Below are 27,704 nucleotides of genomic sequence, written 5' to 3' on the forward strand. Positions count from 1 at the left end.
ATGACTTGTTATGTAGCATGACGTATTTGTCAATGACCTTCTTCTGTAACCCCTCTGTTCTCATCTCCCTTTTTCTTTCTGTTCCAATTACTTTGAGCAGCCTCAAGAAAAAAATACCAAACCACCAAAATGAGTAAGTCCCCTATGAAGTCATGAAATGTTTCCTCTTAAATAATGTCATTTCATGCTTCTACATCTTAAACTCTGACCATTTTCTCCAGTGGGGAAAATGTCAAGTTTAAGTGTCAATACCACTCATTACTAACTAACCATTAGTATCTGAGTGAGAAATAGTTACTAATACATTCCAACAACTCGATTTTCAGTGTGTGTTTGGAGAGAGTACCAGAATCATTAACTTTTCTACTTCTAAGGCATTTTCCATGAACAGTTTATTTTTTTCTAATTATACAGTTTGGAAAAGAAAAAGACTACGATGTCATTACTCCTCAGTTTGCTGACATGCTACTGTTTACCAACAGACTGGTGCACCAAGATGGAAGCCTGCCTGACATAACTATGATGAATTTAACAGCCAGCAGAGAAAAGGAAGAGGATAAAATGCTGGAAGAGGCTGGTGAGAAAAGAACAGAAGAGCCAGAGGGGGAGGGAGGGAAAGGGAGGGTCAAAAAAGGAAAAGAAGAAGAGAAGGAGGATGAGGATAAAGAAGATGATGATGATGATGACGATGAAGACAATGAATCAGAGGAAGAAGAAACTACAGGTAAGCTCTGCAGAATGCAAATTTTTCCTTCCTCAGCCTTAATTAACAATGTCAACAGGTGGTTTGTTCTTGGTCATCCCTGTTAACTTCAGTCACCAGGTTTTCCTTCTAGTTTTGCATGCAGTCTGTGTCAAAGAGCCTGACAAAAACTGAGCAGATGGCTACTTGTCAATTATTCAACAGGCTACAGGCTCTTCTAAGGAAAAAAGTCATACTGTAGGGTGCTGAGAGGTAGAAACCAACAGAAACCCTCCCTCTTTTTTCTAGGTTGTCTGGGTTAAATTATTTGACGGTTACCCAAATCCTAAGAACTTCTTTATAGTGAAATCTCCTTACAACAAAGAAAATAATACAACATACATATTTAATATCTGATGCTGCATGCTTTCAAGGCACCCCTCCCCAGAAGTCCCAATGGCTTTACTTCATTATTTATGTACACATTAGTGTCATAGTTTTCACTTCTGAATATGGAATGTGTAACTGATGCCAGATGAACATAAAAAAGCTTAAGGGCAGACATGGGTACGGGTTATATTGTCATCCTTGATATTGCTAATATGAACTTCTAAAATGAATTATTACCATAACTCAGTTTGTAATATGAGCCAAAAGTGAAACCAGGGAAGAGCATTTAACACCCAAGGAAGCTGTATTCTTTGGAAGGGGCCTTACTGCAAATTTGGTTACTCATGCCAATATTCACAGGACTGTGACACATAAATAGGAAGATGGTCTTTGACGAGGCAAAATGGCAGCACATCAGGCTTAGCTGCCCCCGGGAATCATAGAATCATTTAGGTTGGAAAAGAGCTCTTAAGATCCTTGAGTCCAGTCATTAACCCAGCACTGCCACGTCCACCACTAAACCATGTCCCTAAATGCCACATCTATATATCTTTTAAATACCTCCAGGGCTGGTGACTCCACCCTTCCCTGGACAGCCTGTTCCAGTGCTTGAACCTTAGCTGAAACAACTTACCTTTCCTGGTTGGAACATCTGCCCTCACAGAGGGGTTCATGGGCCGTGGAAACCTTTATTGGCCAGCTTTCATGCTGTCTGTGAGGGGTGAGGGGTCGGGTGCACTCCAGCCATCCCAGCTTGTTGGAAGGGCTTTGGGACAGAGGCCAGCTGGTGGAGGTTGCTCTGTGCAGCGACACATGCAAGCAGGGAAGTGGGGGGCTGCAGCTGGTGTTGCTTCGAAATAGCACAAGGGGATCCATCTTTAAGCTGCACATGAGTTTATTTCTGCGGGAGTTACACCATTTTTACACAGCCATGTGGCCAGAGCTTTGACATTAAACATGTTCTCATGTGCAGACTTCAAAGCAGAGTGTTGTACAATCTTTCAGTGGATGCAGTCAGGCCTGTATTTTCTTCCCTGTGTGTGTAGTGCCTGGCCATGCTAGACAGCGCTTGCTATAGCACCTTATCTGCCTGCTCCACTTAACTGGCACTGTCTGGATACATCTTGGCGTGATGCAACACTGCAAATAAAATAAATGCAATGAAAGATTGAGTGAGAACATCTAACGCTGTAAAGACTTCCCTTAAATACTCTCATTGTGCTTATAAAAACACATGTAGGATTAGAGTTCTGTAGCTTAATTAATTTCTCAAGTTTAATTATGTGCTCATGGAATTTACATCACTCATCATTTTTATTCAGGTTTTCTAAGTTGGGTTTGGAGAATAAAGGCAAAGGAAAAAAAAATGAAATTTGGTCGTGAGGTGTTCCAGAAGTCTGCTTTTTCACACAAATGTGCATGTGTTCTTCACACAAATATGCATGAGTAACCACTAGGTGTGCTTTATATCTTAAATAAAGTGGTAATTTGAAATAATTACATAAAGAAGGTGGTAACTCCTTTGCATTTTTACCAGCTTAGACAGTGATGTGCTTTGGTATCACTTGCAAATGTTTCCACCTCTGATATAAACTGTAAGAATGTTCTCATGGCATGCAAAATCCTTCCTAATCTCCCAAATGCTTCTGAAACCCTGAATACAGTGTGAAGACTCCATAGTAATATGTACCAGCCAGGCAAAACAGTTTTGCAGCCAGTCCACAAGCAAAGTTGTCACTTAAACAGCACTGTTCAGCATTTATTTATTTATTTATTGATTGATTGATTTATTGTTACGTACACTCACATGTAGTAGGTGATGCCGCAAGCTTGCTCACTGGGATAGTATTTGGGAGGGTGACTTTTTTAGCCAAACACCCCTATGAAGGGATACTTTCACCCAGCTTCAGGATCTCCACTTGCTCAAGCTTTTTCAACAGAGAGAAAGATTTGACTGGACTACAGTTTGCCTTGCTTGTTTTAGATGTCTGTCCTGTGAAGGCACCGGTCACACTCTAAGAGGCTGTGCTGTTTGCAAGGCAGTTTAGATAACTCTGACATCTGAAGATGTCTATAGTACAGTTGTTTAAACCCATGTGACAGGAATCCAAGTCCTAGTGTGCATGGATTTCTTCCAATCTGGCTGAAAATCTTTCTGAGTAGTAGTCGTCTGCGCTTTCTGAAATCGGCTGGGTCCATAGCTTCCAAGCATCAAAAAAAATTTACTTTTCTAGCTGGAAAAGGACCAGGGCTGGAATTAGTTCCTGAATGAGATCTCTAAGCTTAGGTCCAAAAATACTGGAGGACGAGAGTCCAACAACAGCTCTGATGAGAGGAATAAAAGCAAAATTGGCAAGGGAGGCCACCACTGCTGCTTTTGAAGTGCGGAATCCTTCCAGGGAATGTGGGTCAGAAGGGAAAGCACCCCACCTAAGTGGGCATCAACCCCATTTTTGTTTAGTTAACCACTGAGCTGTACCTTTATCCTCCATCTTGTCTTACTCTAAGGCTTAGAAGAGAAGCAGAAAGCTCGTTGTTGTCTAGTGGAGTATTCCATTTCACAGAGACCTTCTGTTTTTGTCCTCACAATGATTCTGCTTGAACATCCCTTCAGACTTAAGGAACAAGTGGCATCTGGTGATCGACCGCCTTACAGTGCTGTTTTTGAAATTCCTGGAGTATTTTCACAAGATGCAAGTCTTTGTGTGGTGGCTGTTGGAGCTGCACATCATCAAAATTGTTTCATCTTACATCATCTGGGTCACAGTGAAAGAGGCAAGTAAACACCCACTGTCAAACTCTTACATATTGTGGAGGCTTGTCAGCATCTGCCATGTGGTTACACATCCAGATGTAGGGAGAGGGCTTCCTCCTGTCAGACCTCACTGAAATTATGGCCTCCATCTGGGTTTGTTGCCTGCTGGGAACCTGCCTTGACATCTTCCACATTCTCTCTGTCTCAAGAGTCTCAGCCCTCCCCTTTTCTCCAGGTATTAAAGTTTTATTAGTCTCATTCTTTGGATTTAAGAGACATAACCTCTCTACTGCTAAAACTGTCTGTGGGCACCGTCCAGGGATGGAAGATGTAGGAAAGGACTGGGAAGGTACATATAGAAAAATTATTTAAACTTGGTATAATGCTTAAGAAACAAGAATGTGGAACTATGCCTAAAGAAAAAGGGACCAATGCTTTAAGCTGTACTTTTGGTGTGGGCAATGTGAGTTCTCTATGTGGCATAGCCATTTCTTGAACAGGGTGGTAGGACAGCATTCACTAAAAACAAAAAAAAATCCCTTTTCTCACTTTTTTGGGGGGGAAAAGTCAAGAGGATGAAGGTCAGTTGCACAGACACACGGATCTCTGCCATTTCTTGTTTCATGTGTACTAAAGCAGCAGAAGCTGCATGTGGTCCTTTGTATTTCACACCTGTGGATAAGGAAGATACGGAGTTTTGTGGGTCTAATAGTATTAATGTTATGTAAGTGGTAAATTTCTTCCTAAACCAACTGTAAAGTTTTTCCTTCTTCACTTACTACTTTGTGTCTGTGTTATTGTGAGTATTGCTGTAATCTTTTTTTCAATATTTTCCTCAAAGTTTCTGCATGTCCCTTTCTTTTGAACAATTCTTTTTTTTACCTGTGGAAAAGGTCAGACTTTCTCAGTTCTTATGTTACTCCATGTAATTTCTGTACTGTTTTTGTGTTTTCAGGTGTCTCTGTTTAACTTTGTGTTTTTAATTGCCTGGGCTCTTGCTTTGCCATATGCTCAGTTTCGCCCACTGGCATCAAGTATCTGCACTGTTTGGACATGTGTGATTATTGTCTGCAAAATGTTGTACCAGCTCACATCTATTGATCCCAAGACTTTTTCCAGTAACTGTACACTGGTGAGTACAAATGTATATTTAAAAGGTTTGACTGCTGTCTTCCTCAGTGAAGGAGAGCAAAAGGAAGCATCTCAAGTACAAAAGTAACAGTTCACCTGATGTATTAGTGTTGATTATCATACCCTCCCCAAGCAGTTTTAAAGTCATGTTTTATAACTGTTGCATTTTGTTTTTAGCCGGGAGAGAATGAAACTAAGGTTGATTTAGAAGAACTCAAAACCTCAGTGCTCTACAGTGGGCCAGTTGATCCTGCGGAGTGGGTTGGATTGAGAAAATCTAATCCCCTTCTTGTGTACTTAAGGGTAACTTCTTTAATTATCTGTATTCCGATATTTTCTTATTTGTGATGAAAGTAGCATTGTCTTGAAATAAATAATCTGTCACACATTAAAAAAAATGTAATGCCAACCACTGACAATAAGGAAGTACAGAGGAAAAGAGGCAACAGAAAACCACATCTGTTACACAGAACATTTCCAGAAGGGATTCAGTACCAATTAAGTTATTCTTTCATGCAGAAGTATCACTTTTGGACTTTACCACCTGTTAAAAGCTCTTTAAGAAATGAGATATTTAAGAACTCTAAGTAATTAAGAGGTACATGGCTTTCAGGTGCCGAAAGACTAATGGGTCTAATTGGGAGTAATTGCCCTGAATGACAGTGTGTGCTAGAAGCAGTTAATTTTTTTAAGTGCTTATTCTTTAGCCACAGTTTATTATAATATAATGAAAATATATGAAAATATATGAAAATATATGAAAATATAATGAGTTAAGAGAATCATTCATTCAAACACTAGTAAACAGATGTCTTTTGTTTTTCTTCTTGTTTTTAGTTGATGCCTGTGAGCAATATTTTATTATTCCTGTCTTGATTTAAAAGCCTTACTTACAGTGAAAATGTGCCAAGTCCTAAGGAAAACCATATCTCTTACCAATTTAAAGAATCTCCCACATTCTATATACACAGTTTAAGGTTGTCAGAAAACATAAAAATCCCAGTGGCATCTGTTTCAGGAGATTCTTGTCCCAAATATTTCTCAGATAACAGAGATCTAGAGTTTGCCACTTCTGCTTCAGTTATGGCTTCCTTGAGGGACTTTCTCTGAGCTGTTTTTTTTAAGCAGCTTTTGGAGTTAGTTAGTACCTCTCTTCTATTGAGCATAGGGCAGATCTCCCTCCTGAGATAAATAAAAAATCAATTCATAGCCACCCCTGACTACATCCTAGTCAATCTGGCTTTGGGAGAGAAGGACCTGTGCCTGAGAGAAGACTGACAGACTGTTCATGTAAAAGAGTGTTCAGGTTAAATTTGCTCTACCCAACATCCTTGTTTTGGGAAGTCAGTGCTTGACAGCTGAACCTCTGCAGGTGACTTTTGTGTATGTTTGTATCTTCTATCTCCTGCAAAACGAAGCACGATACCTTAAGAGAAGCTATGAAATATGAGAGGGCACGTGGATGGGTCAATGCCTTTTTCCTTCCCTTCATTTCCACAACTAGTTCTTATTATATTATTTTTTAATTAATGTCTTTATATGTATCTCCTGGATGTCTGTATGATTCATCAAAATCCAGGATTGGTGTGAACCTTAAGTTTTTTTTAATCATAGTAGCTGGGAATAGGTGTCAGTGCATTCTGGAGTGCAGAAGTCCTCAGTGATACCATCAATCTGAGTATAAATGGGTTTATGCTTATCAGGAAATTTTATAGCTTCTTGTGGTTTTGACTTTTGTTTAATATTCTTCTGATTGTGTCTCCCATAGAACAACTTACTGATGCTGGCTATTCTGGCTTTTGAAGTTACAATCTACCGTCATCAAGAATACTATAGGTGTCGAAATAACCTCACTGCACCTGTGACTAAAACAATTTTCCATGATATTACAAGAGCACATCTGGATGATGGACTGGTAAACTGTGTCAAGTATTTCATAAACTACTTCTTCTACAAGTTTGGTTTGGAGGTAAATAACTATGTATTACTTTTCTTTATGGTATAGTTCCAAACCTTTTGATTGTGTTATTTTTGAATACTAGCTTGGACTGCGTTTGACATCTAGATGCTTCTTAGTCATCATTCATGTTAGTCATCTCTGCTCCCTCACCTTATCTGTTTATGTGCAAATGAAATGTACTTTGAAAAAATCTTTGCATAAATAGTGATTTGTCAAAATTTTTTATGCCTGTCTGAAGGAGGCAACTCCAAGAGTAATGAATCCTAAATCTACTCATAATTAACAGATAGGTCTTGACCTATCTGTTAAACACTACCACAGCTTTGATCTGTGGAGTAAACTGTTCACAGCCATCTGAGGATTAAGGATGAGTGAAAATTAAAAGAAACCAGCAAGTTCTTTCCTTTGGGAAATGATTTTAAGCTTATTCTAATCTGGGGAGAAGAGAAAACCAAAATAGCATAGTGCACTGAATAAATTAAGTGTTCACTAAGGTTCAAAACATGTTTCAAGGTACTGAGTGAAGGGACTGCTTTCACTGAAGGCAGAGAACAGAAATGCTGGAATGCAGAGCCTTTAGAATAATGGAGAATTAAAGCTGTCTTGCAGGAATTGACTGGATTTGTCTGTCACCAATAGAAGCTGTATGGTCTGAATACCTTGTCCATTTCCTACATGAAGATAGCTTTAGTTGTTACCAATCTTCTTTTCCACACCTGTACATCCTATCAAAATATGTGGCTGTGTAATATGTTCTTTGCTTGGCAACAATCAAACATTTCACGTCTCAGCTGTTGTGACAAGGCTCTTTCCTTTCTGTGTCCTTAGATATCACATAATGGAAACCTGCTCTAGATAGAGGAGTACCAAAAATTTGTGTGTTTGGGTGGAGTGGTGGAAGTTGCTGTCAGTGCATGTTGGTTTGCACAGGGCTCCTGCACAGGGCTCCATGCAGCACGTGTCCAAGCATTCTGTCAGGATCCACAATAATTTATTATTGCTGCGTTGACTGGCCATGAGGTCGTAAAAGTTGCCTAAGTTTCTTTGCTTTGTTTCCAGACCTGCTTTCTTCTATCAGTGAATGTAATTGGTCAGAGGATGGATTTTTATGCAATGATTCATGCCTTCTGGCTGATTGCTGTGCTGTATCGACGTAGGAGAAAAGCTATTGCAGAGATTTGGCCAAAATATTGCTGTTTTCTAGCATGCATCATTACATTCCAGTACTTCCTTTGCATTGGCATCCCACCTGCTCCTTGTAAAGGTAAGGACACCCTTTATGGAAAATTAATGCTAGTTGCTTTTATAGAAAAGTGCTGGAAAATTGGTAAGTATTCTGAAGAAAAGGATTAAGTAATTTTTATAAAGTACTGATTGAATTTTTGCATGCTTCTGTCACACAGACTATCCATGGAGAAGTGGCAATGCCAACTTCAACTCCAACATCATAAAGTGGTTATACTTTCCAGACTTCATTGTGAGACCGAACCCTGTCTTCCTTGTGTGTAAGTATTTTAGCACATAGTTAGGAAGAGTTTATATGTCCTTCACTTAAATCATCTGTACAGTGGAATTTGAAGCCAGCCTTTTATTTACTCTTCAGTAGCAAGATGACACTTTTTCTGGGAGATTGAATACTAAACATGGCTTTGAATATAGTAGAAAAATTCACAGAATTAGTTATTTTTGCATTTTCTTTTCCTGTATCCCTTTTTTAATAATTCAACCATCAAAATATATGAATTTTTCCCCTTTTCTCATTTATTTCTCCATAAAAGCCATAAAAAATGACAGGTAAAAAACCTAAATACATTAATAAATTTCAATTCCGAGTTAAATGCATTGAAAACTGCTCAGTCTTGGGGGTTCAAAGTGTGGGAAAACAGTCTGATAACTGCATTATAATATATCACAACTCTCCTTACACCTCTGTTGATGACTGAAGTTTTCCTTCCAATCACCGCTTTCTCCTAGATGACTTCATGCTGCTTCTGTGTGCATCCTTGCAAAGGCAGACATTTGAGGATGAAAATAAAGCTGCAGTACGAATCATGGCTGGAGACAACGTGGAAATCTGCATGAATCTTGATGCAGCTTCTTTTAGCCAGCATAACCCTGTTCCTGACTTCATCCACTGCCGGTAAAAACTGAATCTTAAACACTTGGAAAATACAGTGCTTCCTTTTCATAAAGTTCACTAGGGTAAAAGTCATTCTCACAGCTTCCAATTTTACTTGGAATTTGCGTTCATGTATGTTCCCATCTAACATACTGCTGTATGAGACAGCAGATAGTTCATTTCTGAGTAATCAGCATCTGGTTTAGAACAGGGTGGATGCAAACATGTCTTTCTAAAACTGGTGATTGTTTTAAGTGCTGTCCAGTGGAGTTCAGTGATAAATTTGACCGAAAGCCTGCATTCACAGAATCATAGACTTGTTTAGGTTGGAAAAGACCTTTAAGACCATCATGTCCAACCACTGTTTTAGGCAACCAACACACTGAAAAATGTTCACCTTTAGGTCACCAGTACTTTCATGCTATCTGTGCACATGTGGATTTAGAAAGTTTGGAGAAAAAAGGTAGTTCAGCTGTTACATTAATCTAACCCTCTATATTTCCAATTTCAGAAAGAATCTTGCTACCCAAATTTTAATTTCCCTCCATGAATGCCTGGTGGGGCAGCACTTATATTGGACGTAAGTGCTCTGTTGGTTTCCCTCCAAACACAGACATGTTAGCAAGAATCCATTGGAGTCTGCAGTTTCGCATGTATGTGTTTAATCACAAAAAGTCATCAATTGTGTCCCGCCGAGTTGTTGTCTAAGCACAATCAAAATAATACTCGAAGAGACTTTCCTTTGTGCTATTTCATCTAGGCGTAAGAACCTTAAAAGTGTCTTGGAAGGACAACTGACAGGTCTTCTTGTTCCTGAGCATTGCCTACAGGGTTGTTTAAGGTGAATAATATATAAAGAGGCAGAGCCTGAGGCAGTCTCTTCTGAATGGCCTTCAAACAATGGAACTGTTCCTGTGTGATCATTTCAGCAGACACAGATTAGCTCAGCTCTTCTAAATTGTGCTGGGCATTCTCTTAATTGAACTTGTCTCTGGAAGTTTTGCAGTATCACAAGAGTAAATGGGAAGAGTAAGATTTCTTAGTTGTGGTGTTCTGTCAGACTTGATCTGTGAATGCATGTTACCAACAGATGTCTGAGTATGAAAGGAATAGAAAAATGTCTAGAACTAATGTCCATAAAAATCTTCCTTTTGATAACAGACTCCTATTTCTTTTACCAGACAAGTGGTATCACTACAAGTCCTTCTCTAGATCTTTAGGATGATCCTGCTATTTCTGTTGCAATTGGTTGCCAAATCTATCTTGAAATAGCTTTGAAAGGGAGACTTTTGAAACATTCAATTGACTCATTTGTCCAGAGACTTATAGTCACTACTGGGCAAAGGTTGAACAGTTCTCCCCCTTGAGAATTTCCAGTCTACACAGTGGACCCAGTGCTCTAGATTCAGTAACATAAGCAGGAAGAGAGAAGTATTAATCTTTCTTCAGAATGCTCCATCAAGTGAGGAAAATTTCTAAAAAATATCTGACAAATAGGGCTTGGTTGAGAGGAAATGTAGTGGAGATTGCCTGAGGTTTTCTCTTGCCACTGGTGTCCATCTTAGCAAAGGCTGATGCTGCCGTTGCATCAGGAGCGCTGATGTGTTTGGTCACTGGTGAAGACCATCACTGGTTTTTAGCAGAAAGATCGAATTTTCCTTCCTTAGTCCAGAAAAAAATCATTGTGAAAAAACTCATTAATTATGAGAATGTGTTTTAAAGCTGTCTTTGGAAGAGAAAAAGGCAAGAAAATCACTGCTTTTTAAACAGCCTCTTTTGGCATTTTTTTCAATGTTCTCTGGAATCTGATAGATAATTCTGGCCATCTGTATAAGATATTCCCAAATGGACAAACATGAAAACTTTGAAACACGGAGGATATTCTTTGAATGTTTTAGGTGGAAACCAGAGTCAGGTTTATAGTGGAAGGCAAGTTAAGCAGAACTGGCCTGCTGCCCCTCCACAAGCCTTTGGATTAATTTCAGTGTTTTGGTTCATGTGCATGGTATGCATCAACTTGAAGCCATTGGTGGCAGGACATCCACTCAGACACACTGCTGGGCGTGTGCTGACCAAGGAGACCTGTGGAGTGGTGATTAGCAATATGCAACCATTTAATTGGGAGTTTGCTGCATGTATTAGGCAGTAAGTAACATTGCTGATGGAGAGCACAAAAAGCCCCAGAAAATCAAAGAACCCATTAATGGTGGTGAGCTGAACAAATAAACTCTGATCATTTTATATTTGTCCCACCTAAATGCCAAAATCTGTGCAGCCATTTCATGTGACAGTTTTATGTTGTGTGAATAAGGAGAAGAACGAAAAGAACAGGACAGAGAAAGAAAAAAGAAGAGGGACATTTTTGTTTGAAAAACTAATCATGAATTACTAGAAAACCTATTAATTAATGCATTCAGGAGCAAAGGAAATTCCTGTTTATGATATCTTTTCTTGTAGATATTTGGGCAGGTAATCATGAAATCATAGACTGATTTGCATTGAAATGGAAGGGACCTTAAAGATCATCTAACTCCAGCCTCCCGAGCAAGGGTAGGGACACCTTCCACTAGACCAGGTTTCTCACAGCCCCATCCAACCTGGCCTTGAACACTTGCAGGGATGGGGCATCCACAACTCCAGGTGACCTGTTTTGGTGCCTCGTTACTCTCTGAATAAAGAATTTCTCTAACATCTAATCTAAATCTCTCCTCTTCTAGTTTAAAACCCTTCCCCTTGTCTTATCCCTGCATGCCTGTGTAAACACTTCTCTCCTTTTTTTATAGGACACCTTTAATTGCTACAAGACCACAATGAGGTCTCACCAGAGCCTTCTCTTCTCCATGCTGAACAACCCTAACTCTCTCAGCCTTTCCTTATAGGAGAGGTGCTCCATCCCTCTGACCATGTTCTTGGACCTCCTCTGGACTCGCTCTAACAGGTCCCTGTCTTTCTTGGACTGAGAAAGGGACCTGAACGCAGTACTCCAGGTGGGATCTTGTGAGGGCAAAGTAGAGGGGAAGAATCATCTCCCTCGACCTCTTCTGAAGCAGCCCAGGATGCAGTTGGCTTTCTGGGCTGTGAGTGCACAATATAAGCTCCTGTCCAGCTTTTCATTCCCAAGTACTTGGGTACCCCCAAGTCCTTCTCCTCAGGGCTGCTGTCAATGAATTCCTCTCCCAGTCTGTGCTCATGTCTGGGATTTCCCTGACTCAGATGCAGGACCTTGCACTTGGACTTGTTCAACTTTATGAGGTTCATATGGCCCCACTTCTAAAGCTTGTCCAGGTGCCCCTGGATGGCATCCCATTCTTCTGTTGTGCCAACTGCACATCTCAGCTTGGTGCCATCTTCAAACTTGCTGAGGGTGCACTTGATCCCACTCTCTGTGTCACTGATGAAGATATTGAGGAGCACCTGTCCAGGACAGAAACCCTGAGAGACACCACTCATTACCTAACTCCACCTGGACATAGAGCCATTGACCACAACTCTCTGGCTGCACCCATCCAGCCAATTCTTTATTCATTAATAGCCCATTCATCAAATCCATGTCACTCCAATCTAGAGAAATAAGGATGTTGTGTAGGACCATTTTGAAGGTTTTATAGAAGTCCAGGTAGATGTCATTTCTTTATTTGTTGATCTTACAGAGTGTTGCAGTCACTCCATCATAAAAAGCCACCAGAGTGGGCAGGCACAATTTTCCTTTAGTGAAGCCATGCTAGGATCATCTTCTTGTCTTCCATGTGGCTAAACGCTGCTTCCGTGAAGACCTGCTCCATGATCTTCCCAAGCACAGAGGGAAGGCTCACTTGTCTGTAGTTCCCCAGGTCTTCCTTCTGCCCCTTTTTAAACTGTAACTTCTGTTTGTTTGTTTGTTTGTTTGTAGTGTTAGCTGCATGAATCTGTAATGGGAACATGTAGGATGATGTCTCTAAGTATAAACAGACCTTCCTTTAGTATGACCTGCATAAAAGTTCTTGTGTTCTTGAAGGTATGTTACCTTTGTTTGAGCTCTTAAGTGTCTCTTTCAATGCTTTCACTACAATGTAAATTATACCAAGCTTTAGATTATGTTATTTTTGAGAGGTTGCACTGTACATTTGTGATCCTAAACGCCTAATTTGCTTCAAAGAAGCACCAGAGAATAGGTGACAGCACCTTAAGGTTACTAAATCTTTTATTAATAGTTATAAATCTTTAAAAGAAGGACTCCCAAGCTCTGGGTAATCCACTGAATATCTACCTCAGAAGAAAATGTATGTATCTGGGCTCCATCCAAGACAGTTTGGAACTGAAAGGGCTTTGTCTAAAAACATATCTTGTGCTTTTCAATAGAAGTTTCAGAAGGGTCTAAATATTTAGTAACATGGACAAGAACTTCAGGTTCAAACCTTATCCAAGCAAGTGAAATTAATAATGACATTTCTCCAAAAGTCAGTCAGAAAGAGCCAAACAATGAGAGAAGACAACATGGTTATGAATAAATTATGAAGCAGAAAAAAAAAAATTTAAAAAAGAGTTCTGCTTGGTATTCCTGGGTTTTCTGAGAAGCTTGATGTGTATTTACTGCTATGTAAAAGAATGGCAGCTGCAGACCAAAGCACCCTTTCTGAAGTATCCCTTCCCTTGAGAAGATACTAGTTGGTCACTGTTCTAGTAGGCATGGATAAAAAGCTTTTAACTGCAATATAAACAGCGGCGGAACAAGAACGTATTTCCAAAATGCTTCATTTTCTTCTCTCTGGAGAAATACTTGAGTTCAACAATGATAAATACAGTACAAGTAAGAGATTTCCTGAAATTTTCTTGTCTTTCCACCCCCAGATTTCTCAGGGGATAACGTGCTTGACCCCAAGAGAGTGCACATCCAAAGGACTTTGAAACAGAAATAAGAACAAAGAATAGAAATAGGAGCTTTTAGAATGATACAGGATTTAAAGCAACCTCACTGAAGATAATCCTTTCCCACAGTCTCTAATGCTGGAAAATTCTCATTTCAGTTCCCAAGAAGTTTTCAGATGTTCTCCTACACATTGTCAGGGAAAAAAAGCTTGGGATTGTAACCTGCTTTTTTCCACTTAAAAGCAGAAAAAGTCATTGAACTGTCCCCTTTAATACCTGTCCTCTGAGAATCATCAAGAGGGGAGTCAGTTAAAATGTCTGAAAGGCAGCTCTAATGCCAGTCTTGGAACTGTGTTCCAACTTAGTTTAGTGAGGTAGGACCTGCAAATGAACATTACAGGCTTCCTGTCATATTTGTTATTTAAAGCAGATAAACATTCTGTTGCTAATAAAATGAGCCTCAACAAATAACACAGTTATGAATTTGGGTATTTTTAAAGTGGATGTAAGCATGAAAGGAGGACTTTGCTGGTAAGAAAGTAATAGTAAAAGAATGTCAATCCTTGGAGAGGGTTTAACAAAAATAGTAGGAACTAAGACCTGTGGCATCCACAGCACTAGATTTGAAGAAGTCCATTGCAATAAAGGAGCTAGGTTTCAGAAGATTGGATGTTGCTGTTGGTGAGGGGAAAATCAGTGAAACTGCCTTCTGAAAGCTGAAATAGAGCAACAGGGAAAGGCTTTGAGGATGGAAGCTTGGTGAGAAATTAGCAATGTTGGGATTAGAAGGGGAAATGAGCTCTGATGCAGACTGCTAAGAGTGTAAGGAATGGAAGAAAGAAGAAATTTGGGAGTAGGCGTAGCTTACAGAACATGTGTGTATAGGGACAATGTGTCTGGAGGAGAGAGAAGAGGTAGTTATCAAAAGAGGGCTAGAGGAGGAGCCTTGGAGGTGAGTACCACACTCAAAACAAAGCAGGGGGCTTTGAAGCTAATGAAGCTACATTACAGCATCTCCTCCAGCGTGAAGAAGCCTTGAGCTGCATCCATCACCACAATAGGCTCTCATCAGTGTGTAAGACGTGTGTTCTTCCCCTAAATTTCAAAGCACTGGCTGAGGACAAATACCTTTCCTGAAAGGGGTTATTGGCTGCAGCATCAGCACGTCTTGGTGCCTGCAGGCAGAGGGCCAGACACTAGACTGGTCATAGCCTAACATGTTTCCTAACATGTTACATGCCAGGAAAACAACTACACCTAGAGCAATCTCTCTGCAACAGGCTGGATTATATTACAGTTAAAAGTTAATTCCTGTGGAAATAAAGTACTGAAATAATCATGGTAGGACCAATAAAACTTTAGAAAAGAAAAGCAGATAATTTGATAGAGAGAGCCATCTGAGGTTACGATAGCTTTGATGGATGTGGGGAATGAACTTCAGACTTTGTCTTCCTTGATTTTGAGCAAATTGATACTGTAATTTTTTCCAAAATGTTTTCCAGAGTATTAGTGGGTTCTACTAATGACATGGTTGGAAAATCAGTGGGTTTTATTTCTCATTAATCTTTCCGGTTTCTTCTTTGTAATTTCTCATTCAGAGGCTGTCATGCTACCAAAAGCCATAGTTTGATGCTTTTGGTGCACTGGTGTAGTTGTTAATCTTCCTCAGATGTGTGACTATTCCTGGCCTCCCGCTACACCCTCCCACCTTTCTGCATTCATCACACCAGCACTGAGTTGGTTTGGAGGCTGAATGGGTGGAAAAGTATCCTTTCCTTCTGTCCTCCCTCAAAATAAATAGGCTTTTGCAAATTTTTTCTTGAAACCGTTTCAAAGAGCCAAAGCCAAAAAAGGGGCTGAAATGCAGAGCTGAAGGAGTGAAGGGGAGTGGGATTGTCCCCTTGGGAACCAGCTGTACAGATTTCTAAGGTGTGTTGTCAAATATCACATCCTGAGGGTAGCCTTTTGTTTTTGGTGAATGAATGGAGATTTAAAGAACATTTATAAAATGTGGGTTTGGAAGATTTAAATGATATTAAACTAATGGTCTGTGTGGTCTGCAGTGAAAGCATAAAATTACAGTGTATTCTATCCAAGGTTAAACATTTTCTCCTGTCGGTGTAGAAGCTTTTAAAAAGAGGGTAAGCACCTTTACTGTCCTGATGGGTTTGTGTAGGGTCTTTTAACTGCTGGAGTGCCTTTGTCCTTCAGCCTCCCACTGTTGCATTATGATCCCAGAGCAAGGAACTGAAAGGCCTCACTTCCTAACTTTCTGGGCTTTGAGGCAGAATTTAAAGATTTACGTATGAGAACGTGTCAAATGATTTGAGGCAGTATGTTGAGAACTCCCCACCAAGACACATCTTTGTTCCTGCTCTTACAGCACTTGACCTATCCATATCAATATGAACAATTAATGAAAATTAGGGGCATGCATGACTACACTGTAACAGACAAGATTTTGCATATTGTAACTGAAAGAAGTATGATTTCAGGAAAATTTTTATCTACCTGAAAGAACTTGAGTGGTTCTCTCCATAGTGTTCAATGTGGCATTCTTCTTGGGATAGCACAAAAGGGGTTGGTAATCTTCATTGGTTAGGTGTGTCCTGGCAGACTTGTTCAAACACCATTTTGTAAGATTTCCACTCCAAAATGAATTATTGGGAGCCATTTTTATTGTTGGACTTGCTTGCAACTGCACAGTTACAAAAGTCAGAATGCTTTCCATCTTTAAGGACTACATTATTTGTCACTTAACACAGCAGTATTGCCTCCTGCTTTTTGAGAAGTTTTTCTTTACATCCAGTTTTGTAGTTCAGAGATGTGGTTTAGAGACGCCCAAGGCTATTATATTTAGTGTATATTTTGGCTATAAAAAGAACAGATGTATTTAGTATTTTAGATGACTACTAAAATACAGCAAATGGCTACCATTATTCTGAAAAAAAAAAGCTAGATTGCTGTCTTCTTTTTCATATTCTCTCTAATTTCCAGAAGTTTTAATCTAAGAGTAGTGTCTGCTGTGCTGCTGACTGTGACTTAAGCGAATGCCATGTGTATAGGTTGGGAAGTTTGGATTGAGACAGTCCCAGTTGTCTCTAAGAGTCAGAGTTCATTTCTTTTGAAGAGTGTTAAGATATTGCTGGTTTTTTGATCAATTCGGTTCTATTTTGGGCTTTTCTCAAAAGATGCTGATGCATTTTGTTGGTAGCAAAGGACAAGCTTTTTGAAATAGAGCAGTGTCAAGAAAGTGATCTCTTCCTAGCCATCCCACACACCAATAGTTATTATTAAAGGAATATCAAACGGAATATAGTTTTCTGGAGAAAAAATGAGAGCACCATTTCCAGTGCATATTAAGTTAATGAAGACCTCTTTGACTGATATCTTCCTTATTTTCCAAGTGCATATTGATTCTTTGTTAATGTTTTATCACCCAGAACCCAGTAACATCTCCAAAGTCATGATATTTTTAGATTTCACAGGCAGTAGATTACAAATTTCTTAAATATTCACAGGAAATAAACATAAATGAGCTTTCTCGTTACCTTTCATTAAATACCTCTCTGGTGAAATATGTAATACAGGCCTATAACTGTAGGACTATAAATACATACTCCTAGAAAGTTCTGAGCCTGAGAACATCAAGCAGCAGGGGCCTTTTTATGTGGCTTCATACAGTGCATTTAGTTCATTTACTCCTTACATGGTTTGGCTTAGGTATATGTGCACTCCTGTAGCTCTGTCTCCCTGCCTGGTTTCCTGACAAATGTAGTTTTGCAGCCTGGGTGAGCAGACTCTGAAAACACAGTTAGATTTGGAATCAAAACACTGTAAATGGGAGGAAACTAAGAATTAGTTGGTTTTGCAGTGTTTAGCTATATGTAGTACTTGGTATTGCCTTTGGCAGATATTCTTGTTTGAAAGCTCACTGAGTCAATATTAAGTCAAGATTTTAAGGAATCTGAAAACACCAAATTGTTTCTCTCTCTTTCCCACTGTGGGCCAGGCTGATTTCAGATAGCTCCATCTCACAGCCTCCTGGAAAACGCTTCAGTAAATTCTATCACATTTCTGTTCTCTAGAAACCTTTTGCCCCTCAAAACTTTAGCAGTTGATCTCCATTAGAGAAAGATATTTTTAGCAGCTGTCTTTGAAAACTAGCCTTTTGACCAGGCTGAATTCCCTAGAAGTCATCAATAAATATGGAATTGTTTGCAGGGGTGTACTGTAGTCGGCTTTTTAAAATAGATTTGCTATACTACTTCTCAGACTTCTTAAAAGATGACCTCAGACAGCCTTTAGATCGCATGTATGGCATTGCCAAATAATATCCCTCTACCATGAAGTTTGGTGAGAACAGCTTTTGTTCCCTTCCATGATACAAGGCTTGATCCTGCAGCAAGCACAGTGCCCTGACCAGGTGTAGCAAGTGCTTACACAAAGGAGCTGGAGTGGAGTGTATGAGCTGGGCAGACCTGTGCATGAACCAAACCCCCTGACCATGGTGTTAGTGCTGAGCACCTGCACAAATGCTGAAGTGTGAGAATGCCCAGAAGACCTTAGGTTCAAGTGGCAGCCAGTAGTGCAGAAAGGGGAAAGATAACATTGCCCTCAGGAAAAAATGGTAACTTTTTCTCCTTATTTTACTTCCAGGTCCTACTTAGACATGTATAAGGTGATAATATTTAGCTACCTCTTCTGGTTTGTGCTTACCATAATCTTCATCACGGGAACCACAAGGATCAGCATATTCTGTATGGGCTACTTGGTGGCCTGCTTCTATTTCCTTCTCTTTGGTGGAGACCTGTTGCTGAAGCCCATTAGGAGCATTCTGCGTTACTGGGACTGGCTGATTGCCTACAATGTCTTTGTGATCACCATGAAGAACATCCTGTCGGTAGGTAGCTCTTGCCTTTCCTCTGCCCTCAGCACTTCAGCTTCATTGGAAATGTGCACAGTGCATTGAGTGGTCATTAAAAATCCTTTTTCAGGACCACAGCCCTCTGCAAGCGCAAAGCAGTCTCCATTTCAATTCAGCATTGCTACAGAATGGCAGTGCTTATCCATCATTGGAAAATGTGTGCCCATGTACTCAATTGGGCTCTGTGAAAGCTCTCAAGCTGTTTTCAAAGGGCCACATTCTGGTTTCTTTGCCTAATAAAGTCTCTCCTTAGAAGTCTTGTGAAAATCTCAGTGGAGTGAAAATTGAGTAAGAAGTGCAAGATTAGTCATGTTGATAAATAGTGCACATTTAATTAGACAATTTATTTAAATAAAGAATTTTCAAACATAGTACGAGAGGCAGTCCTGTGATGTAATGTAATTAGTAAGGTTGACTACAAACTTACAAACTCCAGTACTGTTTCCTTTAGAACTTGTGTGAAATTCAGGTGGAAAGAGATGTATTTAATAATTAAATGTTAAATTCTTCTGCAAAATATTAAATATTTTCTTGCATAATTAACTCTTTTCTATATATTCTTGCAGTGGCACTGGTAAGTGATTAAGACAAGCCAGTAATTTCAATCTTTTTGAAAGATAAATTTAGATTTATTCCTGGCAATTGCTTTTTAGCTTTGAACATTTTTAGTGCTGGACTGCAAAGAACAGACATTTTTCTTTTTACATTTATTTAAGTCACTATATTGAAATAAAATTGATTTATGGGTGGTTTGAATTTGCAAATGTTCTAAATGCTTACATATGTCCTTCATTTTATGCTTGGGAATTCAGTGGAGCTTGTCCATGTATGTATGTTTGCAGGATTAAGTCAGTGATTTATAAAAGTTGCTTAGTTGTCACACCGTGTCATATGCCAGATGTGTCCCTTTCTGTGCAAAAGCACAAACAAACCCCACATACCTCCTATCTCACTGAAAATCAAAACCCCAAATTCTGACTAAGAGTAGTTTGTGTGTCACTGGTAAAGCCACTTTCTACCAAACTCTTTTAGTAATGAGAATAATTTGACCGCCCTTGGCTGTATTATTTCTCATGTAATTTAAAAAGATGCAATTTTTCTTATTTTTACTTCTGCTTTACTTTATTTTTATCTCGTTATATGAAACTGTCCTTTTACTTTGCAGATAGGAGCATGTGGCTACATTGAATCATTAATTGAGAATAGTTGCTGGGTGATTCAGGCATTTAGTCTGGCTTGTACAGTTAAAGGCTACCATGTTCGTAAGTATAGCTTATTTTTCTCCATAATTTTCCATAAATAAAGAATCACCTTTAAAAGCTTCTGCTGTATTTAAGTTCTGCCTTCCCTTGACATATTACCTTTTGAAAAATCTTGAGCTAAAATGTCAGCTCACCATCACTGCAAGGAGAGAGCACCTTTTCCCAGCTGCAGTCCCTGTGTGGCGTGGGGACTCTGGCTCCTCCCTGTGTAGCAGAGTTCAGTGGTTCAAAGGGTGAACCAGTTCAGCTCACTGAAATGGCATGAAAGTGGTAGTTTTTCTGCATGCATAGTGAGTTTAGGCAGTTTTTTTCCTTGTGATTATTGTCATGTGGTAATAAAAGGAATGGAGCGGATAATATCTGTGGATGGAGGTGAGAGAAAGGATGAATGAAGTATGGAGAGCAAAACCCTTCACCTCTCAGTGAGCTATTAATTTGTCTCCACTTTGTCCTGACACCCTGGATTAAGTTTGAAAACACCTGGGGTTTTCTTAGTGTTGTTTGGGTTTGGTTTGGCTTGATTTGGGTTTTTTTCTGAATTTAAAGAACTGTTTCATCCTAGTGAGTCTGCAGCAAAATTCTGAATTCCTGTCATCATGATTGATCCTAATAGGTAAGTGTGGAATAAGGGAAAAGAAAGTAAATATGAAGATGCAAATTCACAGGATGAAAGGTGTGCAGAAGTTCTTGTGTTATCCAAAACCTTTTGGGCAGCAACAGAAGCTTAGACACAGATTTTTGACCCCCCCAGGGGTTGGCCACAACAGGCTTTGAAGCTCTTGGAGTTTGACCTTCCAGAGCTGTTAGATTGGCTTGCTTGCTCGAAAAGCCAGCTTCGAGCCAGAGCCTGTCCCTTGAGTCCTTCTACTGCCTTCTATAGGTCAGCATAGGCCATGTAGTTTATAGTCCAGCTCCACAAAACCCAGTTTTAATTTTTTAATATCCCCAAGAGAACTGTCTTACAGAGAATAAAGAAAGAAAGAAATAGCCCAAGCCAAAATCTAGAAGTAGGAGGAATGGGATTTCCTCTCTCCCTGTCTCGTCCTACCCCAAAGGAAGCAGTTTTGTGGTTTCAAATATTTCTTCTCTTATGCAATGGAAAGGAACATTGAACTGAGTTGTGGAGAGGAAAAATAAAAATATTAGATGGTGGCAGTCAAAAAGTAATTTTGACAAAAATAAACCACTTCTTTCTCCTGTTGATAGTGTTCTTAATTTAAATATCAGGGGAAAAGTCACTTTGAAGAGAAGAAAAAATTGACATATGCCATTTTAGGAAACACTGAAATCAAATAATTCAGTGTAACAAAAAATATGCCTTTTCCTTTCTTTGTTTTCAAGTACTTAGTAAAGTTGGGTAGATTTATATGCAAATGGTTCACTTCTGATGAATTCTCAATTGTCATGGGACATCACATTGCTGGAAAAGAAAGTTTGCTGGAAAAGAAATTACGGTATACCTCAAATGGAAATGCGTGACAATTTTCTTTAGAAAAATCCAATTAAAATAATCCGAATAATTTTAAAGGCTAGGGTTATTTAATTGATTAAACATTATAAAAGAGTGCTTAACACTGATGGTGTCTTTTTCCAGCAACGAGCAATCTAGATTGTAAACTGCCCAGTGGAGAAGCAGGAATCATTTGGGACAGTATATGTTTTGCTTTCCTGCTGCTGCAAAGAAGAGTCTTCATGAGTTACTACTTCCTCCATGTGGTTGCAGATATAAAAGCTTCACAGATCCTAGCATCAAGGTAACAGAAAATCTAAAAGAAATTAAATTAAACAGCTCAAATCTCTCATAGGGACAGTAATTACTTACTGATTATGACAGGTAGTACCAAAACAGTCCTTTAAACATTGATTTAAACAATCCATGCTAAATTCATAAAGGCAAACCCACCTTTGACAAAGCACACACAAGAAAGAAAATTAATTGAGAATATAATAGAAATTAAACCATACTTTCTACTATCATCATACTAGCATCAGAATATCATCTGCTGCTCCTATTAAAAGCTCTGAAAGTTCATGTGTGTTGCAGCGTTTTCTCAACATCGATATGCATGAGGGAGAATGCCAGAGTTTCTAAGTCTTGGAAAGAAAATATTCTGCTGTCAGAGGCTGTTTGAGACAATTGTCCTTAGAAATCCCATCTCGAGAAACATTGCAGGAGGAGGAAGACAGGAAAGTTCTAACATCTGGCTTAGGAAGAAATGGGAATGCTTTTGGGAAGTGTTGCATCCCTGAACACTGACTAGGTTTGGCAAGGAAGTGTTAACCTCGTTGGGCCTGTTACACTGCAGGCATCCACTCATAGCCATCACTAGCACAAACATTCTTCTGGTTTATAATAAGAAGGCAGATGAGGAATGAAATTCTGGTTTTAATTTCCATAAGGTTTCTAAGAAATCACTTTTGTTAATATTGGATTAAATGCATTGTGGCTTTTTTTTCCCCCTCAAAAAAACATATGGACATTGATTTCTGACTGTGTTTCAGGGCAAAATTTGGCTTGCATGTTCTGAAAGGAAGTAGTTTATATCTTCCTCTACCAGGGATCATTTTAAGAAGGGGACATGTTTAGCTGCCTATAGTAAACAAAATTCAGCACTCTAAAGAGGACTACCAAAAATCCTATACCTCAACCCCACATTGCCTCTATTAGGCTTTTGTTCTGGGGTGAATTTTAGTGCTGATGCCCAATTTTGCTGGATATGGCCTTTATGTAGATCTTTTGGCGTGCTGTGTTCACAGTAAAAACAGCATAAAGCAAAATCATGAGTATCAAAACACCTCCTATATCAGGAAATGTGCATCCAGAATGAAAGAGTAGACTTCTAAAATTACAGCTTTTCTTACTGAATACCTGACAAAAGAAAGGCTTCTTCTAGGCTATTTCTAGACTACTTCTTTGAGAGAGAATTTGAGACTCTTTAAAAGCCTTCAAGAGCTCATGTGCGAATTAGGAAGAATAGCCAAGACATCCAAATCAGTGAGCTGGTTACATTTCTAATGTAATGGGGTGAGAAGCCATATTCTTTTGTCACACCAGAAACTTGCTCAAGGGCTTGTATTGTCAGATCAAAAGCACCACAGTTTTCAGAGGATAAAAGTGAAGCTGAATCTATGCTTGCCGTAGCCCTGGATAAAGCTGGACCTTGCTCACAAATTCCAGGAGAACTGAGGCAGGGGATTGAGGTGATTATAATGCTGAAATGACTATACAGAAATCCTGGAGGTATGCAAGAAAACCTTCCTCAGCCTTGAGCCTACTTGTGTTCTGTAGGAAACTGAATTCCTTGAGCAGCTGCTAGAGGAACTTATGGGCTGAGTAGGGTTCACAACATTTGGCCCCAGATCTTAAAATGATTGACTGTAAAGATGTTACTATTTTAGAGCAATTGATTGGTTTTTTCAGGCCCTGGATTACTTTTGTTTGAGGCAGATAAGGTTGTGTATAGAGGGAACATAGAGTTCTGTGTGATTATTTGCCATAAGGAAAACTTAGAAACACTTAGCATGTCATCTCCTTTTTTCCTCTGCCCCATTTCTGATGTAGGGGTGCTGAGCTTTTTCAGGCTACAATTGTCAAGGCTGTAAAGGCAAGAATCGAAGAGGAAAAGAAATCAATGGATCAACTGAAAAGACAGTATGTATTTAATTCATTTATATATCTCTACATAATTCGATGCATACATATGTACATATTTAACTGATTGCTGGTATGTATCTAGCACTTTCTTTCATAGAAATACTGGCTTCTGGTATTTATCTAGCACTTTCTTTTATAGAAATGCTTTACCATTACTAGAATTTTTTCTGTATGTCTGGTAGCTGTATTCCTGGAAAAATTTGTTTCATGACTGCTCCTTCTGTTTCATTTGTGGTTCCTCCTCTAGTGTTTGAGTGCAAAATATATGTTTACCTTCATTTGCATTCAGGTTAAGTGGCCTGGAGAACCTTTCTCTTTATACAGCCCAAAAGTCACTTTGATTTCTCTCACATGCAGCCAACGTGCTGCTTTTGTAACTGCAGAAAGCTTTCAGAACTCCTCCACCATGATGCATGGAAAGCCCTAACTGCTTCCTAGCCATGTCAAAGCCCACTCATGACAGCTTCTTCCACCCTGTGTAATGGAGGAATCATCAGAAGACTGCAGGGACTGTGTTTCCTACCTATATAGAATCACAGAACCATGGAATTGTTAGAGTTGGAAGGGACCCTGCAATGAGTAGGGACATCTTCAATAAGATCAATTTGCTCAGAGCCCCATCCAACCTGACCTTGAATGTATCTGGGGATGGAGCATCCACCACCTCTCTGGAAACCTGCTACAGTGTTTCACCACCCTCATTGTAAAAGGCTTTTTCTTACAGTCAATCTAAAGCAATCCTCCTTCAGTTTAAAACCATTGCCCCTCATCCTCCCAACAGACTCTGCAAAAAAGTTTGGCCCCATCTTTCCTATAAGCTCTCTCCAAGTACTGAAAGGTCTCTCCAGACCCTTTTCTTTAGGCTGAACAGCCCTAATTGTCTCAGCCTTTCCTTATAGGAGAGGTGCTCCATCCTCTAATCACCTTTCTGGCCCTCCTCTGGACTCTCTCCAACAGGTCCCAGAGCTGAGCACCCCAGAGCTGGATGCAGCATTGCAGGTGGGGTCTCAAGGGAGCAGAGGGGTGGAATCCCCTCCCTCACCCTCATGCCTGTGCTGGTTTGAATGCAGCCCAGGACACAGTTGGGTGTCCAGGCTGGAAGTGTCACTGGCTGGGAGGCTCATGTCCAGCCTCTCATGCATCAGCAGCCCCAAGTCATCCTTGGCAGGGCTGCTCTGGACCTGTTCATCCCCTCAGCCTGGGGAGTTGCCCTGACCCAGATGCAGCTCCTTGCACTTGGTCTTATTCAACTTCACAAGGTTCCTGTACACCAGCATCTTGAGCTTGTCTGAGTCCCTCTGGATGGCATCCCATCCTTCAGCTGTGCCAACAGCACCACACAGCTGGGCGTCATCTGCAAACCCTCTGAGGGTGTGCTTGATCCCACTGTCTCTGTCATTGATGAAGGCACTAAAAATAGCACTGGACTCCCAAGGGACACCACTTGTCACTGGTGTCCATTGAGACAAATGATCTTAAAGGGTGAAGATGCAGAAAAAATAGTGCAGGATCAGCCACATCCCTGGTTCAGAGTAGGAAGTTTCAGGAAAAGCGCTGCATTAGGCAGAAGTCCTTTTTTTCTCAGTGCTTCATTTGTTGTAACTCCTGACAACGATTCTTTCAATTTTAAATGATAATAAAATAGTTGAGTGGGAGCAGGTAAAGCAATCATGGTAGCAGGAAACCCAGCTCTCACTGACCGTGGAGTGAATATCTATGCTTGGTCCTTCCAGCCAGCCCCTTCAGAGCAATGTAACTCCTTCTGTTTAAAGGCAGGATTAATGACAGTGTGGAATATTTCCCTGCAGAGTGTGTGTGTGTGTGTGTATGTGTGTTTAGCACTTGTTTTTCAAGGTGGCTCAAAAAGGATGAAGACGTAAATCTAATAAGATTCTTCCTTTTGCTAGAATGGATCGCATCAAAGCCCGGCAGCAAAAATACAAGAAGGGTAAAGAGAGGATGCTAAGCATGAACCAGGAGTCCTCAGAGGGGCCAGAGATTCGGAAGGTTTCTGAAGAAGATGATGAAGGTACCATTAGCTACTCCTGTACCATAGTTGCAGTTGAGTGCTAAGGATCTGATAGACCTGCTAGTTGGACAAGTGATAAATTGTTACTGAAAACTGCCAGCATGTAACAACATTGTTAGCTGAGTATCAGTTTCAGGCTCTATGCAGCCAAAAAAAAATCTGTGTTATGTACTGTAACAAGATTTAGAGGAAATGGTTTGCTTTGAGGATACTTTTCGTTAACTTCAGGCTGTTGGCAAAGAGCTGAAAAGTCAGAGGTTTGTTTTGATAAAAGTCATTATCTATAACCAAGAGTTTTACAAATAGGTAGCACCAACATTTTTCCAGCAATGTTTTCTGGATGCTGTTCTGGATTTTTTTCAGTCACTGAAATGTTAGTATACTTTTAAATGTTATTTAAAAACATGGGAACAGATAAAATCATATCTAGTACCACATTTCCAGCATTGACCTGGGATCAGCACTTACTGGATTTAAAGTTTTTTGGAGCCTGAAATGTAAGTGCATTTGAGAGGAGGGAAATTTTTTTCATCTGTAAGCTACAGTCAACTGTGGCAGTATGTTTTAAAACACAAAATTCAACATTTTAGCTGTTTAAGAGTGGAATGCTGTTTTAACTACTGCATAAACCAGAGTCTTTCTGCTTAGTGGTTATGGTTTTGAATTATTTTAATATTAAATGTACTCAGTAGACCTGACATCTGATGTCCTCATGAAATTTTAGCTCTTTTGAGAGAAATTTAAAATTATTAATCAGTGTAAGAAATATGTTTCTCGTTTTGTAAAATTAATATTTGAACATATTTTATTTTAGGAGATGCAGACAAAGAGAAAGCCAAGGGCAAAAAAAAGCTGTGGTGGCGGCCTTGGGTTGATCATGCTTCCAGTAGGTTTTCTCAATCCTCTTACAAATATGTGGATTTAACCCTTATATCCTTGACCAGAATGAAGGCATTCCCATAGCCTGTTTGTTTTATGCCTGATTTTGTAATTGTGACTTGATAGAAGGCTTGGGGCTTTTTTCACAAAATGATTTCTACTTTCCAGTCTTCAGAGAATTTAACTATATTTTGAACTATGTGTTGGAAGCATAGCTAGCTCATGATACTTTGAGCATTCTTAGAAAAATATCAAATCAGATAAGCATGTGCCAAAAAGAATCTATCTTGACCTCAAAGGTTTCAACTCCCCGATACTGCAGAGCTCAATATATTTAAAAATGTGAATGTGAAAGCTTGCCAATGCATTCTAAGATTAGTCATAATTCCTTTTTCATATACACACATCATACATCTTTTTTTATGGTTCATCAGTCGTTCTAGTACCAACTGTAGTAATCTGAGTACCACAGTAAGGCAGCAAGACTACTCCCAGAACTAGGCTGTGTAGAGCTCAGCTGCATCTCTCTGGTGACACCTTAATGTGTTGTTGATGCCAGTTGTTTTGCTGTCTCCATTTTTTTTTGTGTGTGTTTACCTGAGACCAAAAATACGTCCAGCCTTGTGCACAAGAAATAATTAGCGTGTGTCACTCATAGAATTGGTGCAATATGATATTTTAATTTGTTTTTAGCCCAGCCGAGTCATACGATAGAGTTCTTTGCTATGTAGATTAGGTAGAACAGGAAATCTGAGTAGGCTGCAATCTCAAATCAGATGTCCTTCTATTGGATGTTTGTTGAATGAAATCAGACATGAGCTGTTTAGAAACGTCTGAAGATGTGAAAAAAATACTTACAATGTAGAGCACTGATCAGAGTTAAACCACAGAACCATAGAATCACAAAATGTGCTGAGTTGGAAAGGACCATCAGGATCATCCAGTCCAGCTCCTGACCCGGCACAGGACACTCCAAGAGTCACACCCTGTGACCCTGTGATTGAGAACATTGTCCAAATGCTTCTTGAACTCTCAGGCTTGGTACTGTGACCGCTTCCTTAGGGAGTCTG

At 39.6% G+C, this 27,704-nt stretch overlaps 1 protein-coding gene across 2 annotated transcripts in view; it reads left to right on the top strand.

Moving 5' to 3' along the window:
* The window catches only part of PIEZO2 (piezo type mechanosensitive ion channel component 2), a 293,385-nt gene that overhangs the window by 219,295 nt on the left and 46,386 nt on the right, over window positions 1-27,704 (top strand). Inside the window, exons 19-33 of one of the 2 annotated variants that reach the window (XM_039549190.1) lie at window positions 101-133; window positions 483-724; window positions 3,687-3,847; window positions 4,783-4,959; window positions 5,136-5,261; window positions 6,727-6,927; window positions 7,978-8,182; window positions 8,322-8,423; window positions 8,893-9,058; window positions 18,542-18,785; window positions 19,975-20,071; window positions 21,666-21,825; window positions 23,634-23,723; window positions 25,634-25,755; window positions 26,570-26,641. In XM_039549190.1, the coding sequence (XP_039405124.1) occupies window positions 101-133; window positions 483-724; window positions 3,687-3,847; window positions 4,783-4,959; window positions 5,136-5,261; window positions 6,727-6,927; window positions 7,978-8,182; window positions 8,322-8,423; window positions 8,893-9,058; window positions 18,542-18,785; window positions 19,975-20,071; window positions 21,666-21,825; window positions 23,634-23,723; window positions 25,634-25,755; window positions 26,570-26,641 (2,198 nt within the window). The remainder of the gene's footprint in view (window positions 1-100; window positions 134-482; window positions 725-3,686; window positions 3,848-4,782; window positions 4,960-5,135; window positions 5,262-6,726; window positions 6,928-7,977; window positions 8,183-8,321; window positions 8,424-8,892; window positions 9,059-18,541; window positions 18,786-19,974; window positions 20,072-21,665; window positions 21,826-23,633; window positions 23,724-25,633; window positions 25,756-26,569; window positions 26,642-27,704) is intronic. The other variant, XM_039549191.1, reaches the window with a different exon arrangement.

Source organism: Corvus cornix, chromosome 2 (genome assembly GCF_000738735.6).
Source record: "Corvus cornix cornix isolate S_Up_H32 chromosome 2, ASM73873v5, whole genome shotgun sequence".
Classification (NCBI taxonomy): domain Eukaryota; kingdom Metazoa; phylum Chordata; class Aves; order Passeriformes; family Corvidae; genus Corvus; species Corvus cornix.